The following is a 24,721-nucleotide window of genomic DNA, read 5'->3' on the forward strand; positions in this document are numbered from 1 at the left end:
CTTCTACACAAATGTAGCTCCTCGTAAAGCAACCCCCTACTGAAGCTTGAGTATAGAATTCTCCATATGGAAGCATAAATTAAATATTAGATTTTGAAACTTTTTTTGACAGATGCTCGAGGAAAAGCTTGGCAAAACCCCTATGTCCAAGTCCTGTTTAGCAGCCAGTACCTAAGCTCAGACCAACCTTTAGTGTTAGGGCCACCTAGTGGGAGAGGAGGCACGGACAGGGAGGCCAGGACATGTTCTAAACTGGATTTTTCACCCTATTTAGCTTTAGTGTGGCCTCCAGATACCTGGGCCAACAGAACAACACCAGCATTGCAAACAAAGGACAACATGACTGTGAGGGCTACTTTAGAGAAAGCGTGAAGCAGCCCCTGAAATTCATACAGCTGTTGAGGAAAGCAGGCTGTCCCCATGCAGCAGGAACCAAACAGTCAAGGCAGAGAGTTTCAAAGAGGATAAAGACAGGGAACACAAAATATGCCATGATTTTGTGGATGCAAGCCTGCTGGTTACTGGCTATTCGAGTTTGGTTGTTCATACTAATCCTGTCAACTCCACAGGGAAAACGTAGTAGGGCAAAAGGCTCGTGCAAGCCTCTCCCACTTGGCTTAGGCTATTCAATACAGCTGTGGGGTCAACCTTTAGGGCTGATTTTTAGTTAATAAAGGATTTCTTGAACCATTGTGGAAGATTATGCTAATATTGAGTCAGAGTTAACAGGCACATATAGTGCAAGAAAATGGAACCTAGAGACTGGAGAATTAAGCCCATTAAGTTTTAGGTGCCAGAATTTGTATCTGCAAGTTAAAAGGAAGAACAGTGGGGTTCAAACACAAAATGAAGAGACACTGAAATAAAGCTATTGTCTTTTATGAAACAAGGGAGAGAAGGAGAGAACTATCCTCTTCTGACAACACAAGACTGATGACATAGCTCATGTTTTAGCTAAATTAGACCTCACACCATAAGAAAATGAGGTAAGTTTTTACTCTGAGTGAGGTGCTTGTACATTTGTTTTCCATGTATTAATTTATTTGAAGTATCACACCAAAAACAGAAACAGGAATAAAGAGCAGGTATAAAACCAGAACACTTATTTACAGCTAATGAATACATAAAATGGTAACTCATAATGCTGACAAAGCATATTTCCACATCCCTTTCTGGTATTTTAAAATCTACTGAGAAACAGAAAATTTCTTATTTGACCACATATATATATTTTTAACAGCACCAACCCCAGCAGGGTTTTTTTCCTTAAAACTTCACAAGCTGCAACATATAAAAATGGAACCAAGGCATGAGATTGAGTAAGCAATATTTTGATTCAATTTTGCATCACTATATCACTACATAGAGACATTGAGAATACCAAAAAAAGTTGTGGCTCAGTAAGACAGCAAGATAGAAATATCTGAAAACAGGGATCAGCAGAGCATATATCTTAGTTCAGCAATCTTAAAGGATGCTTAGACTTCTGAAGAAACTCTTCTGTCATATCCTCCATTTTGTTCTCCACTGGAGCTGCAGATTTGTTCTCTTTACCCTTTTTGAGACTTCTTTTGTGCTGGGATTTAAAGAAAATACCCAATGTTAAGAGAATACAAAGAAATCAAAAGACTTCTGGCTCATGTGCAATGCAGTACATTTCTCAGTGTTCTGAGAAAAAAAAATTGATGTAACTCCTGAAAAATGTTCCTAATATATTGCATTTACTCAAGAGATTGATTGTAGACACATAGATGCTCAGCAGCTATTTTTAAAGGGTCCACAACAAAAGAATATATTATTCTGCTGGGGAGAGCATATCAAGAAGTTTACACTGATATATTGGTAGAGCAAAAGGGTCAGAATCAAGTACATAAAAAAAGCCAACCCCATGAAGACTTAAGAATGCAAATATTTCTGCCAGGCCTCTAAGAAAATATTCCATGTACTTTCAACTCTTCCATTAAAACATGTCTAACAAATTGTGACAATTTTCTTTATGGGGGATTATTTGCTGAGGAGTTTTCAACTGTCTGCCCAGATTGTCAGAAATCAGCATTATTTTATCCACTATTAACTGCTATCAGAATCTGCTGTTACTTTAGCACAAGGTTAACAAAGCATTATCTACAGGATTTGAACAAGTTGTGCGACTACCCTAAAATGTAAGAAGTGACTTGAAACAACAGCACTGTTATGGAACAATAACATTTCTTATAAAATACAAAGCTGTTTTGCTTATCTGGGGAAGTTACCTGGAAAAAAGGAATGCCACCATTTGTGTGGCAATATACATTTGTATCCATTAAGTATTTGTCACAAGCAAGGCTTTCACTGGGTTCTCGCAACTCTCCTTCCTCTTCCAGCACATCCTAAAACAGAAGTTTTCCAGAAAGATATATTTAATGTCTGAATTTCCTCAATGAATGTATTAAGCATGATCTGATTTATAAAAGACACAGAACTTCTATTTTTGAAAAACAAGAATGAAATCAAAATTATTAGTATCATTGCTTATTTTTCAAGAGATTGCTTTTTTCAAAAGCTCAGCACACTTGAATACAAATACACTGTAAAACACAAAAGCTACAACAGCCCTGGGGGTACAGTCAACTCTCCAACAGGGAAAAATCTCAAAGATGCGAAATATTCATTCAAGGGCCTCATTTGCCATTTACAAACATACCTGACCTGCATTATCCTCCATCTCCCTTACCACACTGCTTAGCATAGCATCAAGATTTAGCTGCTTTTGCCTTAATTGCTCCAGAAGTAGTTCCCGGGGCTCTGTTCTCACAAGTGTGACAGGATAGAAGTAGTCTTTTCTCTGTGGAGTTGTCCCTTGAATGAAGATGATACACTTTTCAGTGCTTGCTTTAATTTCAGATGCTTAATTTTACATCAACTCTTTACAGAAATCATGCTTTGTTCACACACCATTCTTTGGATACATGTCAAAAAAGGTGTAAGGCTGTCACGTTATGCCCCCATTAACCTTCACTTATGAATTCTGGAACTCAAGCTGTTTTTTGTAAGACCATTCTGCCCCATGATTAAATACCTGTTGGAACATCCACTTTGAGATCCTCTTGCAGGAAACCATTAACCTGAGTTAATCCATGCTGTACTTCTTCCTGAAGTGACAGCTTCTGCTCCACAAGTATCTCCTGATCCACCTTTATCTGACCCAGAAGACCATTTAGCACTTTCCCCTCAGCAGCCTTTTGTCTGCCAATGTGGTCAGAAACTTCAGCTATTGCTTTATCACAGTTTTCTTCATTTTTCTGAAAATGAAACAAAAAAACAACCCAACTAAAAACGCCAAGTTAACAGGAAAGCTAAGACTATGGCCTCTTTTCTAATATGTGGTGCATGATTAACAACATGACCTGAAACGAAACAACTGAGACCTCAAATTGAGAAGTTTCAGTGCCAGTTTTACACTCTCATTTTGAGAGCTATCTTCAGAAGAGAGTCAGTTTCTTAGAAAGTATGATCACTTTAGAAAGCTAGTCACAAGAATAAAGATTATGCCATCTAGCTCAGACCAGACTCCTCATGCTTCTATGCACAAACCCTGCACAGAATTAGAATATTCACCTAAAAATGAAAATCCTACAAGCACTAGAACCTTTATGCATTTATAGGGAAAAGGAAATTGTTTTTTCAGCTATTTCCGTTGAAATGAAGCTCCTGCAGTGCTTAGCAGGTACAACAGATAAAGAGGTCTTGAGACTATAAATTATTTTAGCTGGACTTGATCCTTGGAGATCCCTTCCAACTTAGAATATTCTGTGTGAAGGAAGTTTCTAGATGAATTTTTTCCTTTTGAAAGTTCACAGAATATTGGATTTGCCTATTTTATTGCCTATTACAACACCAAAACTAGGGTGAATGTGAAATTTGTGATGGAAATTAAAAAAAAACCCAAATCATGAGAGAAACTCTTAGATATCAGGCCAGACTTTGTATACACTTAAAAGGAATACATTCTTCCATATTGATTCAATCTGACCAATAAAGTCATTTTCATCCTCCAGAAAATAGCCTGCATTTGATCACTGTGCATGTCCTAAAGACAGTACTGTAGATAAAGCTTTAGAATTAAACACCACTAAGATGATAAAGACACTCACATTACACATACGAGTTTGCTGTATGGTATTAGCCACGACACCACTTTTTAAGGTTATGGGCACTTGAAGTTTAAAGTCTTCCTCTTAATTTAGGCTTCTGATTTCCTCTAATTACATCTTCTTAAGCTCAGTAACATGAGTCTGCTATCAAAAAAAATCAGTTTTGTTTTGACTAGAACTTTTTTCTCCCCTCTACAAATTTCGTAAAATTTGTCTTAGGATGTTGCATTAGACTACAAATGACTGTAAGTACCTTTTGTAAATACTGAAATTGCTGTTTCTCATCCCTGAATGACAACAGTTGCTGATTAGTAAAGTTGACCATCTGAGCAGTTGTAAATTCACCCCATGTACTAGTATGCTGAGACAGATTTTTGAGATTGCTGAGAAGATGTTGACAGTGGTCATTGGATTCTTCTAGCATTGTCTTGTTTTCAGCATTTATGCTCCTGAGCTCTTGAGAGAAATTATCCAGAGATGCAGTAAATTTGCTGTGATTGGAATTTGTACTGCTGACTAAGTCTGTAGTTTTCCTGCAACAACATATTTGTAAGAGTTTAGAAGTTTTGAAAGGTAGCTTTTAACACAGTATACTTTTAGAAATATGAAACCAGAGCCAGTGAAATAGCACAGTTCTATCAAAGCAGTTAATTATAATATTGTTGATGTGCTTAGTAAATTCGCAGCACTTGCAGCAGTAGGTTTGCTAAAAAAAACCAAAAAAACCCCCCACCAATCAAGAAAACCCAAAAGAGAACAAAGACCCTAACCACAAACTGAAACCAACTTCAGCAAGACCTTAGTTCTTGTCTGCAATTGAATGAAACATATTGCAACAGATACATTATTATGCTTCAAGCTAAACCTTTATAATATGTACTGAAGTCCAGACACTGAGGAACACTCCTTAGCATATTGCTCCCAAAATGATACTTTCTTATCACAACGTGCTCAGAAAACAAGTTCAAGGGCAAGCCTTTGAGAACTACTGTTTACTCTGGGGAAAGGCCAACTATGATCTACATTCTTTGGCAGAACCCAGCTCTAACATACAGGCCATACCCAGCAGGCTTTATAAGCACATAAATATGGAGAGCATCCAATTTTGAAGTTCTCTTAATGTATAATTTATCTTGTGTAAGTGTACAGCAAAAAGAAACTGCTCCTTACAGGTGAACATCTTCTTGCACAGCAGTGATGGTGGTCTTCAGGCTTCCATTTCTGGTGAGTACATCAGTTAAGCTTTTCTGAGTCTCCTGAGCAAAAAGGTCAAGCTGGCTTTGCAGTGAAGACATCAATTTGGTTGCACTCTATCAAGAAAATTACCAGAAGTTTCACTGTTATTCTGCACTTTTAAGAGTCTTAAAGGGTACCTGAATGCCTGAATTAAAAATGCATAAAACACAGAGTTATGGAATTCTAAAGCAGAAGGTACAATCTTTGTGTCGTGAAGATACAAACACTTTGCTTTTGAAGACATACGTAAATGCAAGTGTACTGGATATACAGCAAGGGGAAAGGGGGTTGTGCCACATTCCTACATAAACTACTTAAAGCTGCCTAACAAAAGCTGCATAGAATTAGGATCAAGTCCTCCTAACATTTTTTCTGAAGCAAGTACAATGGTTTACTACCACATAAGAGTTTAAATCAAAGCAAGCAATCACACTAGGCATTAGGATGTTTTCTTATTCTAAGGATACCTTTCTATGTGCCAACCTCATCATTTCCACTTCTTCTTTTAAACTGTCACAATTATGCTGGAGCTGAGCAAAGCCACTGGCTGTTTGTTCCTGTATTGTTTTCAGAGTGAGAAAAAGATCTTCAAAGAAGGTATCCATTTCCATTTTATGGCTCTCCATCTTTAAAAAAAAAAAAAAGTTTTACTTAGTTATATTTTTGTATCTTAAGAAACTGATATTTTTCCATGGCGTAACTGACATAGAAACAACCCTACCCCAATTTTCAAAAGGAAATTGTCAAAAGGCATTAATAAAGTATTGTGCATGAAATACAGAAAGTCACATTTGGAACAATCTAAAGTTTGAGACTGGAACTTAGTGTGGGGGCTATTCCAAACACAAAATTTGACATTCAAGGTAAACAAAACAGAAAAGTAAACAAGGAACAGCAAGAGGTCATAAGCCATGGACTATCCTGTTGTCTAAGTCTGAAAACCAACACAAAGCTTCCAGACAAGGGGAGTCGATTTCTCATGAGCTATAATTGACAGAAGGGGAAAATGTTTCGGTAAAAGAAACAGGTCACTAGAAACCAATACTTGTTTTTGACAAAAAAGGGGAAAAAAAAGGCCACAGTTCTACACAAGTATCATGAGATAGACTAGAACTCTAGCTTGAAGCAAAGGACTTCAGTAAGTGCAGCAGTATTTTCCCTTATGGTTCTTAACAAGATAAAGCATCACATTCCCCAGGAATCAAAGGGACTATGGAAAAAAATTGGTATGAAGGCAGAAAGTTTTTGAAGTGGTAAGACTTGCCTAAGTTGACTTTTTTTTTTCAGCCTTCTAAAATACAAGGGGAGAGTATATTAAATGTATCATCAAATATTTGTTACATAAAGATTTAAGCATCCATGTTTTACCATTCTACTGTGGCACTTAGGCAAGCAGTTGTGCCAATATAGAGAACAAGCAAATTTACCACACTCGGAGCAGAAAAGTCTGAAAGAAAGTTAAAAGACAGAACTCACGGGACAAGATAAAGGGGAAAAGGCCAGACAAGAGGTGGAAGCACTCTGACATACTGCAGAAAAACAAAGAGCATATTATCTGTAAATTAAAATAAAAATAGAAGAGCAGAAGGTAAAGAGGCAGGTTATGTGCATTACCTGGTCAGCCACAGCAGAATATTTCTTCATGTTACTCTGGAACTGACAGTTTAACCCCAAGACAAATTCTACCACTGGTGCCAAGCTATTTACTGCTCTTCCCAACCCAGTTTCATGCTCCTCCTAGGAAGAGAAAAAAACATTTAAACCAGAACATGGCTGTTCCTTCATTTCATTCCTACATTTGTAAGAAGTTACTACGTACATATCCATATGCTCTATTATGGTAGTATATGCTATTTAGTACATTACAGCTTGCAGGGGTGACATGGGAGGGACAATCATGGTCATGTGGTGAAGCAGATACAGGTAAAGATCATAAAAAAATGCTATACATTTACAGAACCCCTTTTGATCAAAAGCAGTTTCAAATATTTAAGTAGGAGTATGCAAATGTACTAACAATTAGTCTCAGCAGCTCCGCTTTACAATCAAGTGATAGATTCTCATGCTGTGTTACTTTTTCAGACATGTGAAAAATTTCAGTAGACACCAATTCTTTAAGAGAGGCAAAAGATGCTGATACAACTGATGCAAGAATATCTGCCGTAGAAGAACTGGTAGACAGGAGGTCACCTACAAAAGAAATACAGAGTTACAGACTTTTTAAAAATTCCCCTGGAAGATAGGAGCTCTTTTTATTACTCATCACATTATTGCCCCTTACAGGAAGGCTGTGGATCATCCCAGACACATTTTTACTGGTGCAACTGTAATCATTACTTCACTTAAATAAAACCACATATTTCCTAAAATAGATACATTTTAGGATGTGGTCTTTGAGATTACTACAGGTTAACTATTAATACAAGTATTCTACTTACCAATAAAATTTGTGTAATATGTCAACATCTGTTGCTGCTTCAAACTGTTTTCAGTAATTGAATCTTGTATTTTGCTGAATGAAGCATTCATTTGTCCTGCAAACGTATTTTGGACAACAGCATTGTGCTGATCAACAGCCTTCTTACGGTCCAGTTTCGCATGGAGCCCATACACATCTCTTGTACTTTCTTCAACTGTACTTAGTAACTATAATTATTGAAGTTATTTCAGTAAGTCTTTAAACAAGAAATCCAGCACATATTATATAAAGAAAAGCAACAACAGCTCTGAGTTAAAGACGTTATCTCTCAAGGAAGACAGGCATTTCCCTTTACATCAAAGCACAACTGTTCTGGACCCTAGTGTTACTTTATTTATGCTTTTAGAATATGGGAAAAAGTTACTTACTAGAGACCATTTGTTCTGCTTTAAAATCAAACCATTAATAAATGACTTCCTCAGTATTTAAGGAATAAAGGTATCATTTATCCTAGAACAGTAACTGAAAAATACCTGAGCACTTCAACTGTTTTCTGAACAATCTGACAGTAAATATATTCTTTAATATACTACTAAAGCAAGAGGTTTTTATTATTAGAATTATTTTTTATTTTTATCACTAGTCCTGTGATAAATAATTTAGAACTTATACAAGTAGTGGAGTCCTGGTTTGCACTGAGCATAAGTAATTTCTGTACCTATTTGTCTCAAATGCTCCACAACCCACATGTGAAAACCAGACATTCCCTCCTTATCTTACAGGAATACAAACAGCAAGAAATTGTCATGGTGCCTCAAGGTACAATTTTCATCACTTTGCAGTTTAAGTAGCAGGACACACACTCTCCCTCCCTCAAGTCTGTTTTGATAATTACAACTAACCATCAAACACATCAAAGCCATCAAAACACAGAGGTGACAGGACAACATTATTAAAATCTTTTTGCTATTTTCCTACCCCAGCTCATAGAATGGTTTGGGTTGGTAGGGACATTAAAGATCATTTAGTTCTAAGCCTCCTACCATGGGCAGGGACATATTCCACTAGACCAGGGACATGTTCCACTAGACCAAGTCCTTCAGGTATGTATAACTTACTGTTTTGCAGGACCAGTCATAAGATTTTGAAAGAAAGCTACTTATTCTGCAAAAAACCTCAAAATAATAGATATTACAAAGCACTAGAATTGCCATGACAAACTGGCCTGAGGCAAAGTTTGTTCCAGATGAACCAGAGTGTTTAGCAGTCAACTGTCAATACTACCACAGAGACAGTCCTGCAAGTCCCTCGTTTTCCATATTCAATTCAGGTCTTGTCTTACATCATGCTTTAGCAACAATTGGTTTCTTCAATAGCCCATGAAACTCCCAAAAATAGGAAGCTGGTTTACAGTAGGTATAAGAAGTGTGACCACCTTGCTAGCAGTGCCATGAAGCTTTTGTTCAGTATTTTCCAAAACTGAAACCACATATTCCTCTTCAGCCAGCTGAACCTTGGTTTCTTGCAGATCTTTTTGTGTTTCTTCCAGTTCTTTCTCCTTTATCTGCAAATCTGTTTTACACTGTTCAAGTTCATTTTTACTGACTCTGAATAGTTCAGTGACCTAAACAGGAAGACAATAATCAAAAAGGCAACACCACTTTTTATAAAATCTGACAGTATCATTTTGCATCTTTCAAATTACGTGACAGAGACAGGAGGCAAATTGTCATCTAGCAATGTAATTTCAGCTGTAGGACTCAGGTTTTAAACCTAAACTACAGCTTTGTAGAGTCTTTGTAATCACTGAAAATACCAAGCCAACACCATTCTCACTGTAATAATCACTTGCTTCCTCTCTCAAAATGTAAGAGGAAACTGCCATTACAGCACAAGGAAAAGAATCCCACTGAACACACAAAAACAGACTGAGAAGAGCCAGTAAAGCTGATTACATAGAGGAGTTACATATACCATCAAATTAATATCTACATTTCTCTTAAAGCAGGCGCTCCAATGTGTAATTTGAAAAAAGGAAGCTCATGACCTCTCAACGCTCATTCTTTCTTCCTAAGCAAATAGATTCATGTCAACTGAGATGATATTTTACAAGCAGATTTTTTGCTGAAAATTCAGCAAAGAAAATTACGGTAGTAGATATGAAAACCCTTTAAAAGTAAGTACTGCAACCTGCAATTTCATATACATTATTTTAAATTCCTAACTTCAAGGACTAGGAAGCTTCCATGCTTGACTAATTGTGGAACTTTAAGACCAACAACAACAATCTTCTAACTGTTCTTCTTCCTCCTTTTGACAGGAAAAATGTCTTCAATTTTTTGTCAGATTTAAGCCACAGTTGAGAAGCATCACTTACCTTTTTCATTTCTTCTTCCATGACGCTGATTTTGTCAATATACTCTGTAATTTGTTCTTCCTGAACAGTCAGCTTTCCATTAAGGGCTCTCAAGCAAGGATTAAAACAAACAAATAAATTAGTCAAGAGGTAGTTTCAAGATTTACTCTACATTTTCAGTAATTTCAGAAAATGCTATATGAATAGCAAGTAATTTTCACTTAAGGCAGAGAAGCTTAAAGACAATTTTCCATTGTAAGCTTTCTGTGCAAACTAGCCCTTTTAAAAGTGAAGTTAAGGACATCAAGTTTACTTTCCCATATTAGCTTCCACCAGAAAAAAAAAAGGCTGCAGGTGTAAATCTGTATGCTGGCTAATGCTTACAGTAAGTTCCACATACATAAATTCCTCAGTGCAAGCCTATTAGATTTTTATCTGTATAATCATTAATTTTGAAAGAACAAGTTGACCAAACATTTAAGTTTTCCTAAATATCCTCAACTACCTGGATTAAAAATACATCTGAAAGTATTTCTGTACAAGGATAGGTACCAGTATCTGAGATTTGTTGGTAATTATTTTAGAGAAATTTTGCAGACATACTCATAGTTTTCAACAGAAATATAGATTCCATTTTTTTCTCGAGCAGCAGCAAGGTCTCGCTTCAGACGCTCAATCTCTTCAGTGTATTCCTGCATAAAGAAACATGTAAACATGAACATTTTTATTTTGGTTTTGATATTCAGTTTAACAGGTACTTCACAATGGTAGTGCTCTACAGAAGTCTTGCATAAGGACAAGAGCAAAGCACTTCACCTCTGTTCCAAGTTCAGTATAGCACCATTTAAATTCATATCACTGGATAATATATTGGCTATATGTAAATCATTGAAACCTTCCATTTGAAGGTCATACTTGGTTGCATTTAGCAGCTTACAATGGGAATCACAGCTTCCTTAGGGGCAGAACTACTTTACATTGGCTCTTCACTTGTACTTACTGACAAGTTCCCTTTAATTCAGGCACTTTCTAGAGAGAGTGCAAAAAGCAAAATGTAATACCCACAGTCATAGCTAATAGCATTAGCCCTCTGTTCAACTTTAGTTTTATTAACAGTTCCAGTATCTGCAGGGACCATTGCTATATCAGTGCAACTCTAGTTTAAAAGCATCAGTTTGGTAATTAAAATCACTTCAGAAAAGCACTGCTTTCTGTGTGACACCTTCTCCCATACTCATACTCCTGCACAGCAAAGGCTACGTTAACAAGAAGTCATGCCTAACCTGTAACTTCAATTTTTAAGATACATGTCTAGTTACCTTAATAAGAGCTTTTTTTGTTAGCTTCTGATTAACTTCAGGCTTGTTCATGATATTCTTTGCTCTGTGGGCATATTCCAGTGTACTCAATGTTTCCTGTAAAAACAGATGTAACACTAGGTCAAGCTGAGGAATTAACTCATATTTTTGTATCATTAGCAAAATATACTACTTATTTGAGGAATAAGTTTTCAGACTTTAAATTTACCTCAAGATTTATAGATGCAGGCGAAATTGTGGCAATTATTGATGTTTTTGTCCGTCCTCCAAGAGAGTCTTGAAGGATTCTTGTGAGTTTAGATTCTCTGTATGGAATATGAGGGGCTCTTTCCACTAGAGCAGTAATAACTCTTCCTAGTGTCAGCAGAGATTGGTTGATATTTCCAGCTTCACGAGCTCTTTTGTCAACAGCCCCAGATCGACCAATGTTTTCACTTCCTGCAAGATCAACCTGAAAGGCAAGTTATACTTCTGTCTCAATTACCCTGAAGAATGCTTGCCCCAAAGTCTTGCAGAACACATGAAAGAGATTACCAGTTTTTCAGGAGACACTGGGGTGACAAATGGGACTGAGCTTTTTCAGAGTGACAAAATACTTAATATCTCTTTATGAGAACAATAATTTTATCCCTTATCAGGAAAAAAACTCTTAATAAACTCTAGTACATGGCAAAAATTCTATCAATGACACTTAGTTCAAATACTTACCAAGTTTAGCTTTCCAATTTTAACAAGTTCTTCTCCATCCACCGTTGTTTCTTTCATATGGATGGTAATTGAAAACACAGAGTGGGAACGGCTGCAAAAGAAACCAGTTTCAGATGTTCCATTACAGCCAAATATCTAGTTGTTATATGACTGCTTCAAGTTCTCTGCTCTTTATAGAGAATACATTTAGCCTGTGAACTACAAGTGACACTTTCAATACACAGTTATTCTGCTAAGTATAATTTTGTGTGTGAATATATGAATATGTATTTAAAACTAGCGATGAAGCAACTGCCTGACATTTGACTCACCCAATCCTATAGATTTTCTCTTATTTCAAGGAAAAGCAAGAGAAATGCCTTGGTTTTGCTTACATTTGAGTATTCTCAACTCACAAACTTCACATGACAACTTACTTGCAGATTTTTTTTTCAGTCCTTACGCTATGAACAGTTTCACAGAATGTGAGATTAAGGAACGTAACTTTCTTTATGCAAGCTAAGAAAATTAAGCAATTAGCTGAATCCAATATTAAAAATATAGAAGTTCAATTAACTTTTCAATCAAAAATAGTAATACAGTTTAAGATCACAGAATCATGGAATGGTTTCATCTAGCTCCACTAGATGAAACCTACCATGGGCAAGGACATCTTCCACTAGACCAAGCTGCTCAAAGCCCCATCCAGCATGGCTTTGGACACTTCTAAGGATGGAACACTCACAATTACTCTGGGCAACATGTTCCAATATTTCACCACTCTGATAGTAAAGATGATTTTAGGGTGAGTTTATTCCTTTAATAAGTTTTTACTATAGGAAGCTAACATATATAGAAAGCCATAGATGGCAAATTACATAAAACACCTCAGGCACAATAATGTCTCAAAATTCCCTGGAATCTCAGACAAAATGAGTTCTGTGTTCTAATCAGTGGTAGAAAATACCCATTTCCTTCCACCAGTAGACAGACAGGCTCAGCATATCTTGAAATTAAAATACAATACAGACAGGATACATTCCTTACTATTCCAGCACTGGATCACTACTTGTTCACAGTGATACAGATTTCACATCTGCAGCTTGAGAATGTGAAAGCAGTAATACAAATAATGCTATTTCTGACTCAGGTGCCCCTATGACATTCTATGACCTGAACCATATGAAGCAGCCCTTATTGCCATAGAATCTTATCCCCAGCTTCCACAACCTAGTTTGCAAATTTTACAGAAGCTGGCTGGGATTACACCATGACACCCCTTCCTACGCCTACTGCAATCACCCCACAGAACGTGGTAAGGAAGAAATCATAACTCTGGCTTTCTAACCCATGTGTGACAGTCTGCACTGTGACAGACATGATGTCATGTTTGCACTAGCTGCTTACTTCTTCAGTAAGATTCTGTTTAAGAAAAAACAAAATAAGGTTTCTAAAATGGGGAAGATTTTTACCTGGAATATGCATTCATGTAAGTAGCTGCAGTTGTTCTTTTGGCTGCACCCCTTTCCAGGATTTGGTAAACTTGATTTTTGTTGTGTACAGTTACTTCTTCCAAGCCTTTAATAATTACACCCCTCTGTCAGAAATTAATACATGCTTATTATACATCTCTCAACAATCCTGAACGCCTCAAGACAACAAATTTGTAGCACTAACCTTGTTTCGAGGATCATCAAACATCTGCAGTCTTTCTCCAACATCAGGAGTAGGATTCAGAAGATCAAAAAGCTCCTCATTATAGATTTCCAAAAGTGAGACTTTCACTGAAAATTCAGTACCATTCTCTGTAAGTTTTTCAAATATTTGATGCAATGTACGGGGTATGATACCTGCTAGAGGATCCTATAAATTAAAAAGAAATGTTTCATTTACAAATGTACCAAAAGATTTGAAGCTAGGGGGCAGAGTTACAACTACACAGTCTGACTGGACATAAACAATAAAGATGACCTTCCATATAAATGTCACCAAGAGTTGAACACAATACATTAAAGATGTTAAATTGTCCTTTTCATATAAATGAAGGAAATTATTTGTTCATCTACAAAAATTTAAGGAAAAGTCAGCTTCAGAATTTGAAAGGCATCAACTTTTGGTTTTCTTTAGCCTTCTGCAGTTTCCAACTTTGAACTACAGTACAGACAAGAGAAATCTCAGAAGTGATAATATACCTCTTCCCAAGTATATTCTTCATTGGGTGACCGCTCCCCTTCCATTGTGAAGGTCTTACCAGTACCAGTTTGGCCGTAACTGTGAGAATAAAAATTAAAATATAAACAAGAAACTAAAATACAAATAAAATTTCCTAATACTAATTATTGGCTTACTTACGCAAACACTGTACAGTTGTAGCCCATAATAACTTCATCCAAAATGGGACACACAACACTCCGGTATACATCAATCTGCTTTGCCTGAGCTCCAAAAACCTATTGACACAAAAACAAGGCATCCCATTTATCCACACAATAATGCATAACATCACACTAAGCACTAGCTTGTTTCTAGAAGTCCCCAACTGGATAAGCAGTTACTAACCATATCAAATGTGTAAGTCTTTCTTGATGACTTATCTGTCATTCCTCCAGTGCGGACACTGACTTCCTTTCTTGCTTGATCACAGTCTACAACAGCGTAGGAGCTCACTTTAAGCTCAGAGGCATTAAAAGGCCTAAAAGGACAGAAGTCAGAAATATAGGATTGAAATCATTGCTAGCAAGAGCACAAATAGATCAAGCAGCAACGTTGCTCAGTTTAAGGATTTAGAATAGTAGAACAAAGATTTTAACTTAATCTGTTTAATAATTGTTTAAGAAAAAATCCTGCAATTTGGCAGTTTGCAGACCCTGTTTCTCCTTTTTTCCACTACGAGACAGCTCAGGCATCCATAGCTTTTTGTTTGTTACATACATATTTTTAACAGGCCTATAACCACTTTCAAGATTATGCACACACACAGTAAACAGGCATCAGAAGATGCTCAATTGCAGGGAGCAGAAGGTTAAACATAGCAAACAACTGTCTAAATAAGAGCCTTAAAAAATAACCCACACTAATTATGTCATATGCAAGTTAATGCAATAGTGAATCAAATGCTGATGACAAAACACTCTGAAGCATGAAAAATACCAACAGACCCTACTAATTGCAGGACAGTAAGCAGCAATACCAGAACCTTTGTAATACTGATGCACCTGAAGAATATTTAATAAGACAGAAAAAACATGAGATTTGGGGGGAGGGGGGGAATTCACATTAATTTAAAGTGGCTTAGCAAAAAGTAATAGTAAGAAGTTTAATAGAGTGAAAAGGTTTAAGAAACAATAAATTTTAACTTTACAGTGAGCATCTTGTTTCACCACTAAGTTAATTCTAATTTGGTGCACATCATTTTCCTTAAAAGGACGTTTGCCACTACTCCTGAAATGCATGCAAATGCCCTAAAAAGCAAGAAACCCTATTTTAGTCTTTATTTAGTAGTACTACTGCACTGAATGCCTATGCTATCTATATAGGTGACATGAGCGGTCAGCTTGAAAACATAACTTCTACAATCTTGTACTCTTTAAAATACCTTGACACTAGAGACACTTCAGATGCTCCTTCAATTATAATGTTATAGAAAAAAAACCAAAACACAAGAACACCACAAGCACATGGCAGCTCAAGTTTTCTGAACCTTGTGGCTAACATTTCTCCCTCAATACATCACTGAGGCTGAAGTGTCAGATTCTAAACAGACCATGGGACATCTGGGTGCAAGATTGACTGATGACAACAGAAGATCACTAAAATCTTGTACAAAGGAGCAAGTTACAGCTTCAGGCTAGTAACTTTGAAACCAACAGAGCAATGGACATAATTTGCTGTGTAACCATGAAACACTGAACCAGTCCATAGCAGGAGGTGCAAGAGCCCCCAGCTGTGATATTAGGGGAACAATTGAGCTGGGCTGAAGCAGGAATACAGATCATCACCATCACTACTACACAAGCAGCTGCCTGATGTGCCATGGAGACATTTGATCTTAGGTTCATCTCCTTAGGTATGAAGCACATTATGCATATTAACAATGCTAATACATGCGTTTTGAGTTTACAAATTGACGTTTTACCAAAACTCAATAAACATGCCACTTGAAAAGATTTGTTATATGCTCAGACCGATCAGGTTTTGAGAACAAATCAGGACACCAAAGAACACAGCTGCATCTACCTTCACATCTGTAAGATAAGGAAAATTTGAGTTGATGTAGAAGAGAAAAAAAAAAGTGGAAGAAACACTTACTAGCTCAAATAAACTGAAGCTATTAAAAAAAGCTCTGCAAAGGGCAAGAGCAAGGTTAGAAACTAACTCTTGACATAGCAACTAGTCTCTGCTACAACAAAAGCGAACACTCCACCATGAACAGTTCTAATGCTACTTTCACAGTAAGCATTATATGTAGTTAAAATATATATTAATACTTGATAAAGCTATTCCAGAGCAATTAAGAGAGATAAAAAGAAAACAGCTGCTCTTGACAGTATTTAAAATTCAATTGCTTCAATAAACTTATTGTCTTTCAATAGCCTTGAGTCACATCAACACTTTTACCAATCTCACATTTGTTTCAGAAGCTTTATAGTTGCATTGCAAAGATAAGGCTAAATTGATTTTAATTTTTATATTGTGCATCTGTGAAAGCAGAAGTTGCAAGCTTGAGAAGATGATGCAAAAAAACATTAAATCATAATACGTAAACTAATATTTGCAGGTCTAGCTCAAAAAACCACCAACGTCCATAGATGATTCAAACACTATACATAATACGTTATCAATATCACAGTTTTAACATGCAATGCTTTAAGATTATTTAAGATCTACTATTAGTAAGCAATTCTTTAAATCCACCTCAGAATTACAAAGAGAACCTAATTTTATGGAACACGAAATTTATCACTTCATACCAAAAAGCAAATTAATCTCATCAATCAAGACATCTGGTCATTTTTACTTCAGTAGTAGACTCCCATCCCATTACTTGTCCCCTGGAAAGCCTGCATCAATGAAGTTATGTGACAGACATACCACAGTGGGAGTAGCAACAATTTTAGCTGTTAAAGCTTAGTGACTTCCCATAGGAGCGCACAGAAGGGCAAAATAAAGCCTGGGTTTTTGTGTATCTCAAATGTCATACTGCGTAGCTCTTCCTGAGCTTCCAAAACAGCTTCATACTGGGTGTGCACTAAATGAAGCTCGGAAACTGCAGCTTTTTGCCTTTTTAAGCTATAAAAAATCCGCTCATGAGCCTTACTTGTGCGGAAGCGCCTCTTCCCCGCGAGGCGCACGGGGCGGCCCCAACCGCAGAGCGGCGCCCGGGACAGGCGGCTCCCAGCGCGGTGCCGAGCCCGCTCTGGGTGCCGGGGGCGGCTCCCTGGCAGCGATCCCCCAGAGCAGGCATCCGCAGGTACCCGGACACAGCGGCCCGGCAGAGCCACCGCTGCACAGTGCCGGCCACACGGCGGCTGCCTCGGCCAGCCGGCCCCGCGGGCTGTCCGGGGCACTGAGCAGACAACGCCGGGACCCGAGTCCCGGAGGCACCAACGCGGGACCTCCCCGGCGCTTGCCCACGGACCGGCCCCCAACGCTCTCCCAGAGAAAAGCCGCCGCGCTCACCTGCACCGCACCACCACCTGGATGTTCTTGCCCTTCTCCTCCTTCTTGGTGCCGCCACCCTGGGAGCCGAAAGCCGCCATGGCGGGATGGGGACGGGACCGAAGCGCTACCGCGGAGCCGGGGCTCGGTTCAGCCGCGCGCGCCCCCGCCAACGCCGCTTTGAACCGCGCACGGCCCGGCCCGGCCAATCAGCGGCGGCCCCGGGGCACCACGGGACGGGATTTCAAACCCGGGGGTTGGCGCGCGCCGCGGCGGCAGCGTGAGGCGGCGGGTGGCACCGGGCAGCACCGGGCCGCACCGGGCCGCGGTCCCGCTGAACGCGCCACCTCAGCCACCCGCGCCTGCCGTACGGCTCGTCTGCGCCGCCAGTACCGCCAGGGCCAGCAGGACCTGTCTGGCCTTCTCAGCGGCTGCCGCTGACGCCCCCGGGTCTGAGGGCAGCCAAACTCCTCGCCTGCCATCAATTTTCCGCAGTCATATAAGCCATATAACCCTTTCTCAACCCCTAAGGCGGGTCAAGCCCTCTAGCCATCCGTTCTTCTGTGCCCCCTAGCTCTCCAGCTGGCCCACGATTTCCTTAAACGTCCCAACACATAAGCACACCTTGCCAATGCCTTGTGGGATTGTAACGTTTCTTGCCCCGTTTAAAACAATGCCCCGGTTTCTATTTACGCAGTGGGGCACAGCGCTCCCGTTCCCAGCAGGGCCCCGGAGGTGCCCCAGTGCAGCTCGCCAGGCAGACCCTGCAGCTGCGCACCTCTGGCCGTGCTCCCTCTGTGCCTTCTGCATGCTTCAGCGCAGGCAGGTCTCCAGCACAGCTCACCTGTGTCAGTCTGAATTCCACACCTAACTTTCCACGTGTTTACAGGTTGGTATTGCCTTATGGAGTAGTGGGGAAATCCTATGTAAGAATAAAAAGTAGTTACAGGCTCAGCACAAAGCACCATGGGTGCATCACATCCATCCTTTGAAACTATATCATATGAACCGCTTTGCCATTTATGTCATCCTGGCTTCCCTGTGAGAGCTTCCTCTGAGGCACTATTAAATGCTTTGCTAGGTGGAGATCTATAACAGGATAAGAAGTCTTCTGGGTAGAAGGGAAGAAGCAGATGTTAGAGGAGATTCAACTTGTCTGATGTGCTTTTTTTGTTACATCTGTATCAGCTCCTATAGACTGTCATCTACCTGTTATGGCCTGCAGTGCTACAGTACTTTGCTCCTGTTCTAGGGCCTTCACAATTTCTGAAATTTAGATTGCCCATCTATATAATTTTGCAGGTGTCTTCAATCTTTCTTTTCCCCCTAAAGTTAGCTGCTTTGAATATTATTATACTTCTCCATGAGTTCTTAAAACTAATAACGAATGAATCCTAACCCATAAGGCTTGCAGAAATTTTCCTGACAGTGATATGAAGCAATATCCCATTATGCTCTTCTACCATTTATCTGAAGAGTTAGAACAATGTCAGAACCAATCAATCCTACATTAGGTGCAAAGAACAAACAATAAACACTAGAAATCACAATAATACATTTTACTTCAGCTAAGGAAAGACAACCAAGAAGGAAAATAAATATAACCCACAGCAAACATATTGAGACCACCTTCATTATTTGCTTTTTTGTATGCCATCTATGCTTACAGCAAAAATCACTTTTACTGACAGTTGTATAGTAGCTACTACTAGATTGAAAAGTCAAATGCAGGTATGCAAGTAATCTAAATATTTACCTTTTGCTCTATACTCCTTCATATGGATCACACAAAAGAAGGCAGCACTGAAAAACAAGAATTCTTCCAACTTCTACTTGTTTGTTCTTTTCTAGTATGAAAGCCATATTTTTCCTCAAAACACAAAATCTCTCAGACACAGAAGAAGTCATTCAAATCTGCATTAAAACAGTAAGAAATTGATTACTGAAAGTTAAATTTGGCCGACAGCTACCTTTGCTATAGCTGTGGTAAGTGGAAAATATGTATTTCTGGTAGTCAAGTTAGCTTAAAAAAACATACAGTTTAATGGCTGCAAGTCTGTTTTACGTCAGTTTTTAGCATAAGTTGTAAATTTTCTTAGACTAGGTAGAGCCTAATGATACTAATACACTATAAACACAAACTGAGTAACAGGGAGCTAGCATTTCACAAGCAATAAAAATAAATATGAGAAAAAGGAAACAAGAATATTTAGGCCACAGTCTTAACAGTCGTTGGGAGAATGACCTTTAAGAAGACAGGTACTTCATCTGTGATGAATGTTTTATTTTGTCTAGAGGGAGAAAAAAACATTACAGAAACCTAAATTATATGATAATATACACAACAGCAAATGTAGCAATTTCAGAAGAGGGTATTAAACCCCACATATGGATCAAGAAGGACAATTTTAAACTAAGGCTTGCAAACAAAAAGTCACTGAATTACAGTGATATTCACAGAACAAACACTGTTTTCCTAGGGCCTGTATCAGACCACCTGGAGAATTGTAGGAATGGAGGCTTGAAAAGTAGTACATTTGTTTACATGGAACATGATTACCTATGAATGAAGAAAGGTTATAATAATGGAGAGATATAATACAAATTATAAGGTTGGGTGAGACTTCTTCAAGGCTTAGTAATACCTGATTTGATTGCCAACATGCTACACAATGTATCAACTGTATTGAGCATGTGGAGAGTTTAATATTTAATACTATCAGTGATATAGTAAAAACATTGCTGATTAATTGCATATTCACATGAAAGGGGAAATCACCTGCACCTCAGATAAACATAAAGCAAATTCTAGCCTTTGAACAGCCTGATTAGTTGGCCAGTAATATTCTAAATTCTGTATTGTCCACATACAGTAAATTAAAGAACAAGGACTTACTCTTAGAGAGTATACTGGTATATTCTTACCCTCAGTCAAGGTAAAAGGATAACTATGTCATTATTAAAAGAACAGAGAAAATGCAATAAAATAACTACCTGCATATAACTGGATTAATACTAGAACTGGTTTCAACTAACCAAGAAAATACACAGAATAAAACAGTTCCCTTTTTTTTAGGCATGTGTGCCAGATCACTTGTCCAACACAGACGGCAGCACTTCTATATCTTTTTATAGTCACTGTAATAAAAAATTAGCAGTAACACAGGGGAATGTATGCATTTGTGTGATTAGCTCAGAGTTAAGCTAGTAATTTTTCATACAGTTACCTATTTTCAGTTAAGACATGCAGCTGGATGGCATCCTTTACATAACAAGAAAAGAAACAATGAATGGGAAAATTTGAAACACAGACTTGAAAGCACTGACTGAAGTCAACAGGAAATGTCTCTTTTGCCTCATTATCTTCTAACTGAATAATTTTATTAATTTAATTTTATTCATTCAGTATTTTTATACTGGGAACAGCCAATGGACAATCATTTTTTCATATATGTCTTGTCATGAAACTGCTATTTATTTTGGAGTGGAAATAACAATTGTAAATTATGCTTTTTTTTCAGTCCGAGGCCAGTTTGCTACAAAGATCTATTATACACAATTACAATTTGAATTTAGTCCAGAATTTTATCTATGTGGAAAAGACATGCTTCCATTAGAAGCCTAACAAGATTGTACTTAAGAGTTTCACACTTACTATCTCTCAGCTTTCAGGCCATATATAAAATACTGTTTTATTCTAAATTATTTTTTTACTTAGAAGATCACTTTCCCTCACTGTACATTTATATCACATATCCTGAAGAGGGATCTCTACACTGCTAGTTCATAAGGTTTTTTTCATGGGAGTATTTGAATAATTTCCACACTTACTCTAAATCATGCTTAGGCTCATTTAGTCTTTTAGGCAATACCTATTTTTCAGCTAGGGCAGATGAAGAAGGCAACACCAAAAACAACTGTTACCTATGTGCAATTAAAGCTTCATGGGGAAGAAATCTTAGTTGTAGGATAGACTGAGAAAGGAATTTCTCTGAAAGTCCTCTTTACTTCTGCTGTTCTATTAAAAATATATTTAAAACACTGAAAAGATACCCAAAACAGTGTATGACTGTGATTTTGGCTAGTATAAATGGACATAGAGAGGAGTCAAAGTATAAGAATACAATCTAATTTGAATAAACACTGGTGTGTCCTGGTTTTGGCTGGAAGATAGTTAATTTCTTCTCAGTACCTGGCACAGTGCTATGTTGTGGATTGTCAACATAAGAATCATGTTGGTAACACACTCATGTCTTGGTTGTTGCCAAGTAGTGTTTGTCCTGCATCAGAGATTTTCTTGTGTCTCATTCTCTGCCAGTGAGGAGGTGCAGAGGAAAACAAAAAAGCTGGGAGGGAGCATAGCCAGGACAGGTGACTTGAACTGGCCAAAAAGATATTCCACACCATAAAATGTCATTCCCAGAATATAAACTGGGGATTTATATTACCAGTTATCCAGAAGGGCCTGATTGGGCCTGGGGGCAGGGTCTGGCTTGGTTAGCAGGGGGTGAGCAATTGTATTGTGCATCACATGTTTTTCTTTTTATCATCATTACTATCATTATTTACTATCATCATTATTATTATAATTTGTTTCAGTTACTAAATTGTTCTTATTTAAACCGTCAAGTAGTACTTTTGATTCTCCTCCCCATTACACCAGGATGGGTGGAGGGGAGGAAACGGCTGCCTGGTCCTTAAACTAGGACACACCAGTGACTTTGAACAGCCGCTAAATAAGCTTACAGTGGATAAAATAGGTGTAAAGTACAGTAGGCGTGACCTCTATTGCATACCTCTGCTGCACTAGCTATGTTAGATGCATGAGGAGGTGTGATCTTTCATCAGACCACAGAAGCAGAAATGCTTGTTTTAGATTCACGTTTTAGCCGACCACCAGAGTTTTGCTGGCACAGTCTACCTTGCCCCTCCAGGGTTGTCCCTGTATATACAAGGCAAGATTTACAGGAAAAGGCAGGATTTATTAGAGCAGCTAAATATAGATCAGGCTAGCATTAGCTAAATATACACTACATTAGGCAAACAAACTCACTGTCAGGACTCAAAAAGAGTAAATTGCCTGAAACTGCATAATTCTATAGCGTACACCCCTACGTGACAACTGTGTTAAAGCTAAAGGCAGAAGTATTTCTACTGTACATTCAATTTAACAGAACGACTCCAATTCACAACCTCTTAATCCCCCAGCTGCTCCTGAAAGGGAGGAGACAGATTGTGAAGGGGCACTCACCCTGCAGTCCTTCTGTCAGACACCATGGGATGAGCCTCTCTGACGCACCGGCAATAGCAACAGGGTGGAATTCAGATTTAACAGCTCACCATTTATCTTGTCCTCTTTCTGTCCAGCTTGGTCTTCACTTTTACATGCACTAGGGACTGGAAAAAACCCAGACTGCCTCAAACTAGAATCTCATGAGGACATTTTCACAGGAGTTAACATACTGTGTTAAAATTAGGCACCCACACAGTTCTAAATCCAAACAGTTGATTGAGGTGAAAACTACCAAATGCCTTGCTCCAACCAGGATGATTTAACTTGAGAGACAGTTCCGTGTCTAAACTGAGGCCAGAAATGTGGGTGTACTTGATGTAGGCACAAATGTTTTAAACGGAGTAGCTTCAGGTAGGGGTAACAGCATCTCTATAGCAGCACAAACCTCTCTGGAAACCAGCAGATGAATGTCTACCCAAATTCCCTGACAGATTTTGTAGATTCCTGCTTGATTCCTCTGACCATATGAAACAGTGTGCTGTCACTTCTTAAAAGAAATTTTAACCAAAGCTGACTAGTTTAAAGTTACTTTTGATACCTTTTCAATTGTATCTTTGGGTACAGAAAGATGCAATTTAAGTTACCTTAGGTAACTCATCTGGCCAAGTCTTCCTACATTTTTATGATAGGATGATTCTGTGAATTTCCAGTTGTGAGATACAACCTTTTATAGAAGGCAAGAAGTGGGGAAGCTAAAATCAGTGTTTTTGGTTTTTTTTTAATCTTCTTTTCCCCCTCATAACTCTGAAAAATAAGACACAGAAAAATTAGACATGTGAAGAAAGCATATTACCAGAACTTCAACCAGCGTTTTTGTTGTTGTTTTTTTTTTGGGGGGGGGGAGACTTTTTGGTTGGTTTGCTTTGTGGTATTTTTTGGGTTTTTTTCTGGTGTTTGTTTGTTTTGGATTTTTTTTTTTTTTTTTTTTAAATTTGGGGGCTTGTTTTTCCTAGGAAGGAATTAAAGCAACCAGCCACATCCACGATTTTCCCATATGGAAATCTACCAAGGAAAAAAAAGTCTCCCTAGAACCCCAAATCTACGGTATTATAACAGAGGTTCATCCTGATCCAGCATTTACGCCTCGTACAGCCATCCTGCGAGGCGAGTCCTGTGTCCGGCGCAGCGGGGCCGCAGAGCTCCACGGCAGGTGAGCGGCGGCCAGCGGGCTCCAAGGGCAGCACCCGAAGGAGGGAGAGCTGCCGGAGGGTGACCTCTCCCTGGGGGACGGAGGATTTTGACACCCGAAATCTCTGCCTCTCCGGACGGCACTGCACCCACTGTGCTCAAATTACGAGGCGTCTAATTACCTTTTGTCTTGGCAGACGCCGCCAGGGACGCGGAGCGCGGCCACCAGGAAGCGGGCGGGCCGCGACACGGTGCCCCGCGGGTGCAGCCGGGGCCGCCCCGCCGCCCTTCGCGCCGCAACCCCGTCCGCCTCCGCCGGGCACGGCCCCCCCGCCGCGGCGAGTGTCGCCCCGGCTCCCCGCCCAGACACCCACCCCCTCCACCGCCTCCGCCTCCTCCCAGAGGCCCCCGGCCCCCTCCCCAGCCGCAGCCCCGGCCCTCCCGGCGGCAGAGGCGGCAGCTCCCGGTACCCCCAGGTACGGGTCCCGCCAG

General features: G+C 39.0%; 2 protein-coding genes across 6 annotated transcripts in view; one reads left to right on the plus strand and one right to left on the minus strand.

The window, feature by feature from the left end:
- Positions 1–1,004: 1,004 nt before the first annotated feature.
- On the minus strand, positions 1,005–24,550 carry KIF11 (kinesin family member 11). Of its 4 annotated transcripts, XM_085582534.1 has the most exons (25): positions 24,412–24,526; positions 23,686–23,845; positions 23,060–23,205; positions 19,565–19,722; positions 14,710–14,842; positions 14,503–14,600; positions 14,343–14,421; positions 13,828–14,013; positions 13,623–13,747; positions 12,172–12,262; positions 11,672–11,914; positions 11,464–11,559; positions 10,748–10,836; positions 10,166–10,253; positions 9,224–9,412; positions 7,808–8,015; positions 7,387–7,559; positions 6,984–7,106; positions 5,837–5,995; positions 5,304–5,443; positions 4,387–4,666; positions 3,059–3,281; positions 2,684–2,838; positions 2,253–2,369; positions 1,005–1,576 (listed from the first exon to the last, which is right to left on the minus strand). In XM_085582534.1, exons 5-25 carry the CDS (start codon positions 14,749–14,751, stop codon positions 1,454–1,456), a joined length of 3,027 nt encoding a protein of 1,008 aa, XP_085438660.1. In that variant the 5' UTR covers positions 14,752–14,842; positions 19,565–19,722; positions 23,060–23,205; positions 23,686–23,845; positions 24,412–24,526; the 3' UTR covers positions 1,005–1,453. The 4 variants fall into 4 exon arrangements, with proteins under 4 accessions (XP_085438660.1, XP_085438662.1, XP_085438661.1 ...); XM_085582536.1 differs by lacking the exon at positions 23,686–23,845 and having other exon boundaries at positions 24,412–24,550; XM_085582535.1 differs by lacking the exon at positions 23,060–23,205 and having other exon boundaries at positions 24,412–24,543.
- IDE (insulin degrading enzyme) overlaps positions 24,232–24,721 on the plus strand; it is a 53,643-nt gene continuing 53,153 nt past the window's right edge. Inside the window, exon 1 of one of the 2 annotated variants that reach the window (XM_021536486.4) lies at positions 24,232–24,251. The gene's annotated coding sequence lies outside the window, so the exon portion shown is untranslated. Of the gene's footprint in view, positions 24,252–24,549; positions 24,706–24,721 lie in introns of those variants that run through there. The other variant, XM_021536483.3, reaches the window with a different exon arrangement.

Source organism: Lonchura striata, chromosome 6, assembly GCF_050655825.1.
Source record: "Lonchura striata isolate lonStrDom1 chromosome 6, ASM5065582v1, whole genome shotgun sequence".
NCBI lineage: Eukaryota > Metazoa > Chordata > Aves > Passeriformes > Estrildidae > Lonchura > Lonchura striata.